General features: G+C 30.9%; 1 protein-coding gene across 2 annotated transcripts; it reads left to right on the plus strand.

The window, feature by feature from the left end:
* Positions 1–6,266: 6,266 nt before the first annotated feature.
* On the plus strand, positions 6,267–9,446 carry LOC107942101 (UDP-glycosyltransferase 75C1). Of its 2 annotated transcripts, none has more exons than XM_016875750.2 (2): positions 6,267–8,092; positions 8,823–9,446. In XM_016875750.2, exon 1 carries the CDS (start codon positions 6,525–6,527, stop codon positions 8,058–8,060), a length of 1,536 nt encoding a protein of 511 aa, XP_016731239.2. In that variant the 5' UTR covers positions 6,267–6,524; the 3' UTR covers positions 8,061–8,092; positions 8,823–9,446. The 2 variants fall into 2 exon arrangements, with proteins under 2 accessions (XP_016731239.2, XP_040943957.1); XM_041088023.1 differs by having other exon boundaries at positions 6,611–8,020; positions 9,279–9,378.
* Positions 9,447–10,955: the final 1,509 nt, after the last annotated feature.

Consider the following 10,955-nt stretch of genomic DNA (forward strand, 5'->3'; position numbering starts at 1 on the left):
GTAAGTTTTTTTTTTAAAAATAATTTTAATGGTCAAATTTAATTAATAACACCATCAATTGGATTTTAAATTTTAAGTCAAACAAGAGACAAAAGTTTAAAAATTAAAAGTAGCGGATTAAATGTTAAAAAAATTGCAAAAGAGTACAAGAGTTGGGGGTATACTTAGAAAAAATATTAAAATTTTCTTTTCTCCTCCAATAGTAGAATCTAAAGTTACGCACCTTTATAAAATTAAAAAAGAGTTAATTGTCCAAGATAAATATTAAATAATAATATTTATAGACTCGAGTACATGAAATTTATTGTTGGTCATTGAATTTATCATTTAACAATTACTTTTGTTTTGGCTATTGAGAAAATTTTCTAGCCCTTATAATATATATATCTCCATATTATTAGATGTGTTACTTTTTATTAAATTACATTGCCTAAGGTTGCTTATTGCGATTATGGTAATTTGCTGCATCATCCCCTGACTAATTCTTCTCATTTTTAGTGTTAGCATTCTTCTGCTTAAAATCTGGGTCTCATGTTGCTTTTTGAGCATCACTATACCATTCTCCTCTTTAACCCACCGAAAAATCCAGCAGGAGCTTTTGCTTTCGATTCTGGAGAAGTTTCCTCCCTCAAAAGTACCCTATCGGCTTCAGGAGATGCTGCCTCATCAAAAGTGTAATAGCCCGAATTTGGGCCTAGTCGAAACAGTAGTTTCGGGACCACAAATGTAATATTTCAAAAATTTCTATAGTAAGATATTATCCTTGGTATAGTAAAATAAGGAAATAAAGTAAAAAAAAAGGGGGAAATTTTGAGTTATGTCAACATTGAGAAGTATGACATATTAATGCAATAAAGGATTAAATCGCAAAAGTGAGAAAAGTATTGAGGGGTTAAAGTGTAAATATGAAAAAGTTGAAGGACCAAAGGTCTAAATATTTTAAGGGTAGAATGATCTAGAAACTAAGGAAAATGGATGAATTAGGACCAAATTGAATAAGATAAGAATTATGAGGGACTAAATCGTAATTTTACCAAATTAAGTGTGACTCAATGATGGAATTTTAAAAGATTATGAAGGGCAAAATGGTCAATTAGAAGAGAGAGAAATCTAGAAGGCAATGATGATGTTGGTGATATTTTAGATTAATTAATTAATTAATTATTAGTTCATTAATATTTTAATATGATTTTTAAATGATATTTTATTAATTTATTATTATTCTATTTAGTATATATATGAAAGGAAAGATAAGGAATTATCATCTTCTTCCCCATGCAACCAACGTATGAAGAGGAAAGAAAGAAAGAAACTTTCTTTTCTTTACAATTTGGTCCTTTTATAAAAAATTCACCATTTTCGCTTAGAAATCAAAAGAATTTCCATATCCATCAAGAGAGAAAGATAACAAGGAGACTATGGGGAGCTAGAATATCAAGTTAGATTCAAGAAATAGAAGCTGGAGGAGGGAGAAAATCAAGTTAAAGATTGAAATCAATTGAGCAAGGTAAGAACATCAAGATTTCAATATATTTTTGAGTTTGATATTATTGAAAAGGCATGAAATTGATGTTAATGTAGAGTTTTATTATATAAGGTTTTATGTTCTTGGTATGTTAGTGAAGAGAAAATAAGAGAAAGTGATGAGAAATAGTGTAGAGAAAGAAAATAAGAGTGTTATAAACTTAGTAATCAATATTTTACACTAAAACAGTTCGGACAGCAGCAGTAGGTTAACTTTGAAAAATCCCCAAAAATTGTGGGAATTGAATTAGAAGATGAATAAAATATGAAATTAAAGCTTATTGAGTCTAGTTTCTCATAGAAGAAATGGTGTAAGCAATAGAATTTTAAATCATGATATATAATAAATTTTGTGAGACAATATCAGAATGATTTCGGGTTCCCCTGTTCTAACTTTGGAAAATCATAAAAAATTGAAGAAAAATAATTATGAGTTATAATTTATATGATTAGAATCCTTAATGAATCTATTTTCAAATTAAATAAATAGAAAAATCATCCAAATTCTGTACAATTAGATAATTCATTTTTAGTGAAGAGTGGTCGGAACTGTCAGACAGCAAAATAGGGGAAACTTTAAAGAATAAACTGTACTATTTGCATGAACCAAAAATTCTGAAAATTTTATGGAAAGAAGATATATGAGTCTAGTTTCAGGGAAAATTAACAGATCTTAATTTTGATTTCTATAGCTCAATATATAAATGATTTAGTGACTATGACTCAAATGGACAGCTTTGAATAAATTTACAAGAAAATAGTGAAATTATAGATAAGGTTACTTATAAGCATGTTATGTAAATTAAGGATGTGGAATGGAGAGGAGGAGGAAAATAAATTTATGAATATTATGCTCGCATGGATTTTCATTTCAAATGGTTAATTTGCATGATTTGGGCTCGAGGACTAAATTGAATAAAAGTAAAACTTTAGGGGTAATTTTGGAAAAATATCAAAAAATGACTAAATTCCATGAAATGAATTGTTTTATTATTTAAATTACTAAATTGAATGAAATATTAATTTAGATCAATATTGGGTGGAAATTCGTGAAAAATAGAAATTTTTTAAAATGTCCCTGAATTTTGGAATTTCTGCAATTTAGCCTGGTAAGTTCTTATGAACTATATTTTGTATAATTTTAATTGAATTGAATGCTATTTGGTAATGAATATGATATATATATATATGTGTGTTTGGAATTGATTTATTATTGGATGTTTTGAAATGATTATCGGAAGCTCGATTGGGTTGGAAGCTTGTTGGAGATATATCACATTGTCCATTGGTTCTATCGGAAATTTTGGATGATTTGATTCTGGTTATTGTATAAGTTAAATTGGTTAATGTTAGCTCATAAAAGTTTTGATTTTGATTGGTTATAAATATGAATGCTTGATGAAATGAAATGTCTAAAAATTAATTTGTAAACTCCGATAATGCTCTATAACCCTATTTTGGGGAAGGATACGGGTTAGGGGTGTTACAAAAAGCCTTCTCCTCTTGCCCTATTACGGATTGGATTGAGAGCACCAAAGCCAATGAGAACACAACCAAAAAAAACTTTTGCCATCCTTTTTATTTTCTAAAAAGGTTAAGAAATAAGTAAAGATATATTTTTATTGATGCTTAAGGATGAAGATGAGACAAAATTTAAAGATTTTAAAATGAGACATTTTGGGCGAATTTAGGGGTCGTTGACTAGTCCAGTGCCTAATAGCCATACACGACAAAAATACATATAACTTCTCTCCACATTTTCAATGGTGATGTTTATCACTATTATTGGTGGGTTCAATTTATTTCACTTTGTTTCACTTGAAGACATTGTGGGTGATCATTAATGTGTTTTAAAATCATTCTGGCCTTCCCTGTTTGCATCATCTGCACCAATCAAAAACACTCCTTCTCCTTTTATAGGTCAATTTTTTTCATGAAGCAACTTTAAACGTTACTAATTTGTGGACCAAAATCTAAATAGCTTTCTTCTTCTATAATGAAGATTGACTGTTAAAAAGAATGTTCTTCTACTTGTCTATAGGTATCGATCATAGTACTGATTGCCAAATCATCGCTTAGAGCTTGCTACCTAGACTTTTCAAAAAAAAAAGTCAAATGACTAGGCCCGTTCTTGACATTTTTGAGACCCTAGGCGGAACAATAAATTGGGGCCCTTTTTAAAAAAATTAAAAAATGTTATGCAACAAATAAAAAAAATTGAGGCCATTTTTTGATCCGGTAAGAGCTTCTACTTTCGATTCTGGAGAAGCTGCCACCCTTGAACTCAACAGTACCCTGTCAGCTTCCAAAGATGCTGCCTCATCAAAAGCCTTCTCCTCTTGTCCTACTACAAATTGGATTGAGAGCACCAAAGCCATTGAGAACACAACCAAAAAAACCTTCACAATCTTTTTTATTTTCTAAAATGGTTAAGAAAAAAAAAGTAAACATATATTTTTATTTATGCTTAAGGTTGAAAATGAGACGAAATTTAAAGAGTTTAAAATGAGATATTTTGGGCGAATTTAGGGGTGGTTGACTAGTCTAGTGCCTAATAACCATACATGACAAAAATACATATAACTTTTCTCCACATTTTCAATGGTCATGTTTGTCACAATTATTGGTGGTTTAAATTTACTTCTTTTTGTTTCACTCGAATACGTCGTGGGTGATCGTTTAAATTTTTTTATTTTATAATTTTTACATATTTTTTTCATTTATTTAAAATTTCAACCAAACAAATTTTCTCAATTTTTTTTTCTACTTTTAGAAAAACAAAAAGAAAAAGAAATCTTTAATTTCTGAAACTAAATATACCCTAAACCTTTGCCTCCGACTCATAAGATATTAAGAATAAGGTAATTATTTAGTACACACGAAATGTAAGTTTTTTATTCCACATATGAAGTTGGGATTTTGCCTCTTATCATATATATATATATTTAATTTTTTGAATATAAATTAAATAATAAATAATAAAATCTCAACTATATTTATGAAATAAAAACCTTTCACCGTCACACCGAACATTTTCCCCCGTGATATCACAAGTCTTTGTAATCATACTGACAATCATAATGACAAAAGAAAGAAAAAGCTACGGGATATGATATTCACTACCCTCCAGTTATGAGACTATACATAATATCGATTGGAAGAAATCGAATTCATAAAAAATCCTACAAACTTAATAGGTGTTTTTTTCAAGTAAGAATAATAAATTTAGGGTCGAAATTAAATAGTAATTTTTATGATAGTAAAAATGTAAATTTTAAAAGATTAAATCAAAATTTTATCATTTTTAAAAAGTTAAAGTGCAACTTTCCTTTTACTAATTTAAAATTTTAAAAATTTCTAAAAAGTCTAAAAATACATGATAATAGAATAATTCTAAAATCTGTCATATGCGCCAACTTGAGTTCTTGCGTCAAATATTTCGTGCTATCTGCATATCCGCTCATTTCTCGACACATTGCATAATAATTATAATTACTTAGAACATGATAAAATGCCAAATTAGATAAAATTCATGTCAAAAAATAATCAAAATAAATAATAAAAATATATCAATTAGCTGCATTATCAATGTGTAAACCTAATTTAATGTCAAACTTAAAAGTTAAAAATTTTCTTATATATAATGGTCAAACTAAATTATTGTTAAATATTATAAATATTGATAATTAATAATAGTGTCCACACATGATTTTAATATTAATGGTCATAATGTGTCAAACAATTAAAATATTGACTTGTAAGATTGTTTCCTTAAATATTGTATATATTCGAGTTTTGCTATTGTTGGGAGAAAAAAGTGAAAGGGTCTCGGCTGTCAGTAGTGTTGTGGAACTAAACTTTAAATGTAGCTAATTGTCTTGCAAGCATTCCTTATTTATTATTTTCTTTTTATTTCCCTTCAACTCACTACATTGTGTTTAAACAAACCCTTAATCTATTTTTGTAGTTAAAGCCCTTAACTTGATTTTTATTCATAAAATCCATTTATTTTAATATTAAATTAAATATGTTTTACCCATATTAAAGGGCTTTTTAGTATTTTAGCCCTGCTAGACTGTATGTTGTTCAACCTGACACCTACATTGCAGAAATTATTTGATTATTTTCAATGCATAAGAACCAATGAAAACATAGATGGAAGGCTAATATACTAAAAGGTGCTTAATCTATTACACTTTGTTTAAACAAGCTTTTATATTGTTTTTGTAGTTAAATAGGCCCTCAAACTATGATTTTTACCCATGAAAGTCCTAAATTTTAATATTAAAGTAATACTATTTAAAAAATATATAAATTAATTCGCATTCTATGTTGATATGAATTTGATGAGAATAGTTTATTAAAAAAATAAAAATTTAAAATTTGTTGAGAGTGCTTATATACATACATGCTTAATTACTATTTTGAAATTGCTGATTACTTTTTTAGATTTTATGTTTATGTTAAAGTGTATATAATTTTTATTGCATCAACAAGAAATTAAGATGAGAGCTTGAAATTCAAAATATATTTACTTTAATATTAAAATAAAGGGCTTTTATGTGTAAAACCCATAAGTTAAGAGCTTAGTTAACTACAAAAAAAAGTTAAGGGCTTGTTTAAACACAATATAATGAGTTGAAGGGGAATAAAAAGAAAAAATATATAACGATGGTTTACAAGGCAATTAGCCACATTTAAGCGGCTCCCTTTCACTTCTTTTTCCAATAGTCACTTAAAATGGGAATTTGCACTTCAAATCCCTAAATACTTTAAATTATTACATCTCCGTTTGATACCACTTGACACTAACAAAACAGTACAGTAAAAAACATACCATTTTGATGTATATATATATTCGGTTTTGTTATTGTTTTTAACATCGGCTTTTAATTTATCACAAAATTTTTGGATAAATTTAAAAAAATAATAATTATATTTTAATTTAACATATAGAAATTAATGAGTCCTTGCAAAGCAAGAATGTGTGTGACAGCGTGATGAATTTTTTCCCACACAAAATCCAAAAGAAATTAGGAATCTTCAAATTCGTCGGCCCAAACGTCACCCTTTTTCAGTGCTTCTCATCATTTATAAAAACACTTCGATTTCCTTTCTTTACTCCAAATCCGACGTTCGTAAAAAAAGACCAGGTGAACTACCTACGCGCCACCGTCACCACCATGTCACAGCCTTATTTCCTCCTAGTGACCTTCCCTGCACAAGGCCACATAAACCCAACCTTACAATTTGCCAAGCATCTTATACGTATTGGCGTACGTGTAACTTTCATCACCTGCATCTCCGCTCGCCGCCGAATGAGCAAAGTCCCCACTGCTCAAGGCCTAACGTTTTTACCCTTTTCCGATGGCTACGACGACGGTTTTCAACCCGGCGATGACATAGACCATTACCTATCTGAATTCAGGCGACGAGGCAAAGAAGCCATCTCCGAGTTTATAACAAGCAGTGAAAACGAAGGCAAACCCGTCACTTGCATTGTCTACACCCTGTTCATCCATTGGGCCTCGGAGGTGGCGCGTAAACATCACATCCCGACAGCTTTACTTTGGATTCAACCCGCCACCGTTTTCGACATCTATTATTTTTACTTCAACGGATACGAAACTACCTTTAAAGCTCAAGCTGATGAAACAAACCCCCAGCGTTCAATAAAATTACCAGGTCTGCCGCTACTCGCCACCCGCGACCTCCCGTTAACCGCTTTAAACGTTTACCGTTGGGCACTGTCGTTAATCCAAGAAAAAATGGACGTCCTCGCTGATGAATCCAACCCCAAAATCCTTGTTAACACATTCGATGCTTTGGAACACGAAGCATTAAACGCCATTGAAAATTTCAACATGGTCGGCATCGGACCTTTAATCCCATTTTCTTTCTTGAACTCAAATGACTCCTTGGATAATTCCTTGAGAACCGATCTTTTTCAATCCGATTCAAAAGATTACCTCCAATGGTTAGACTCGAAACCAAAATCGGCCGTCGTTTACGTTTCCTTCGGGAGCATTGCGGTGTTAACAAAGCAACAAGTGGAGGAAATCGCTCGAGCTTTAATATCCAGCCGGCGACCGTTTTTATGGGTGGTGAGGAACCGGAAAGATGGAGGCTACGAAGAGAAAGAAGAAGATAAACTGACTTGCAGGGAAGAATTGGAACAGTTTGGGATGGTGGTTCCATGGTGTTCGCAAGTGGAAGTACTGTTTCATCCATCCTTGGGTTGCTTCGTGACGCATTGTGGGTGGAACTCGACGTTGGAGAGCATGGTGGCCGGTGTACCAGTGGTGGCTTTCCCTCAATGGTCGGATCAAGGGACTACTGCGAAGCTGATTGAAGATGTGTGGGGGAATGGGGTAAGAGTGAGTGCTAATGAAGAAGGGATCGTGGAACGGGATGAGATCGTTAGGTGCTTGGATTTGGTGATGATGGATGATGAGAAAGGAATGGAAGTGAAGAAAAATGTAGAGAAATGGAAAGGGTTAGTCACTGGAGCCGCCATCCATGGATATGAACCTTAAAGCTTTTGTGGATGATATTGCTGAAGGTTGTCGTAAGTAAAATTATCACTTTCAAATCAATTCAATGTTTCAATTCAATTATCTGTAATGTATTATGTGTGCAATTATAGATTTAATATATATTCTTTAATTGAATCATTTTAAGTCACTATTTTTTTCGAATTCTAAAATTTCCATCTCGACACAAATGATAGTCACTAATCCATTAACTAAAATTTCAACAAGTAATATGTGAAAATCGCAAACTGAAATGCTATTACACATATCATAATATGTTTTGTTGCATCAAATTTTGAAAATAATAGAATTTAATGAATTTAACAATTATCGTTTAGTAAAGATTGAAATTTTAAAATTTTAAAAGTAATAGAATTAAAAATGACCCAATTAAAGTATAAATATTAAATCTACAATTTTTATAAAGTAAGACCAATAATAAAATTTAATCTTGTTTTTTTCTTGAAAGAAATTGGAAGTGACCATTAAGTACAATATGTGATAGGGATGGGAGAATATGAATGGTGTGATAGATTTTGAATGTAGGAAACAAACTTTTTTGAAATGTGGTTGTAAGATGGAGTGGGTTGGATTTTTGTGTGTGTGGTCAATGTGTAATTCTTTGCCTTTATAAAAGTATCATTTTATCCATTTAATATGTATAACTATTTAAATATGTAGAAATGTGAAAATGTATTATAGAAAAGCCTTTATTTTTAATTAATGAGCTCTAACCGATGATTTAACAATCATATGGTGGATTAGTACTCATCGACGAGTAGAGGAAATCGCTTGAGCCTTATTATCCAGCCGACAACCGTTTTTATGGGTGGTGAGGAACTGGAAAGATGGAGGCTACGAAGAGAAAGAAGAAGATAAACTGACTTGCAGGGAAGAATTGGAACAGTTTGGGGTGGTGCTTCCATGGTGTTTGCCAGTGGAAGTATTGTCTCATCGTCGTTGGATTGCTTCGTGACACATTGTGGGTGAAACTCGACGTTGGAAAGCATGGTGGCCATTGTACCAGTGGTGGCTTTCCCTCAATGGACGGATCAAGGGACTAATGCGAAGCTGATTGAAGATGTGGGGGGAATGGGGTGAGAGTGAGTGCTAATGAAGAAGGGATCATGAAACGTGATGAGATTGTTAGGTGCTTGGGTTTGGTGATGGGGGATGAGGAGAAAGGGATGCAAGTGAAGAAGAATGTTGTGAAATGGAAAGGGTTAGCGGAGAGGCCGCCATGGAAGGTGGTTCCTTGGATATCAACCTTAAAGTTTTTGTGGATAATGTTGCTCAAGGTTGTTGAAACTAAATTTATCTTTTCATATAATTATCTCCATTTACATCTCGAATTCTTAAATCAAGAAATAATGTCTAAAAACGATGAAATTCCTCCTAACTGTTGTAATAATAATAATATCAAATGACCTAAAATTCGATGGAATGTTACAAATAAATTTTTAATTTATGTTTGTATTAAATTTATGCTTAAATTAATTTTGGCCTATGGTGTAAGTTTTTTTTAAAAAAAATTTTAATGGCCAAATTTAATTAATAACATCAACAATTGAATTTTAAATTTTAAGTCAAACTAAGAGACTAAAATTTAAAAATTAAAAGTAGTGGATTAAATTTTTAAAAAAATTGCAAAAGAGTACAAGAATTGGAGGTATACTTAAAAAAAATTAAAATTTTCTTTTCTCCTCCAATAATAGAATCTAAAGTTACGCACCTTTATAAAAATTAAAAAAGAATTAATTGTCCAAGATAAATATTAAATAATAATATTTATGGACTCGAGTACATGAAATTTATTGTTGGTCATTTAATTTATCATTTAACAATTACTTTTGTTTTGGCTATTGAGAAAATTTTCTAGCCCTTATAATGTGTATATATATATCTCCATATTATTGGATGTGTTTCTTTTTATTAAATTACATAGCCTAAGGTTGCTTATTGCGATTATGGTAATTTGCTGCACCATCCCCTGACTAATTCTTCTCATTTTTAGTGTTAGCATTCTCCTACTTAAAATCTGGGTCTCATTTTGCTTTTTGAGCATCATTATACCATTCTCCTCTTTAACCCGCCGAAAAATTCTGCTTTCGATTCTAGAGAAGCTGCCACCCTTGAAGTCAAAAGTACCCTGTCAGCTTCCAAAGATGCTGCCTCATCAAAAGCCTTCTCCTCTTGTCCTACTACAAATTGGATTGAGAGCACCAAAGCCATTGAGAACACAACCAAAAAAACCTTCACAATCTTTTTTTATTTTCTAAAATGGTTAAGAAAAAAAAGTAAACATATATTTTTATTTATGCTTAAGGTTGAAAATGAGACGAAATTTAAAGAGTTTAAAATGAGATATTTTGGGCGAATTTAGGGGTGGTTGACTAGTCTAGTGCCTAATAACCATACACGACAAAAATACATATAACTGTTCTCCACATTTTCAATGGTCATGTTTGTCACAATTTTTGGTGGTTTAAATTTACTTCTTTTTGTTTCACTCGAATACGTTGTGGGTGATCGTTTAAATTTTTTTATTTTATAATTTTCACATATTTTTTTCATTTATTTAAAATTTCAACCAAACAAATTTTCTCAATTTTTTTTTCTACTTTTAGGAAAACAAAAAGAAAAAGAAATCTTTAATTTCTGAAATTAAATATACCCTAAACCTTTGCCTCCGACTCATAAGATATTAAGAATAAGGTAATTATTTGGTACACACCAAATGTAAATTTTTTATTAAGTTGGGATTTTGCCTCTTATCATATATATATAATATAATTTTTTGAATATAAATTAAAGAAGAAATAATAAAATCTCAACTTGATTTATGAAATAAAAGCCTTTCACCGTCCTACCGAACGAACATTTCCCCTCGTTGTATCA

The sequence above is a fragment of the Gossypium hirsutum genome, chromosome D02 (genome assembly GCF_007990345.1).
Source record: "Gossypium hirsutum isolate 1008001.06 chromosome D02, Gossypium_hirsutum_v2.1, whole genome shotgun sequence".
Classification (NCBI taxonomy): Eukaryota; Viridiplantae; Streptophyta; class Magnoliopsida; order Malvales; family Malvaceae; genus Gossypium; species Gossypium hirsutum.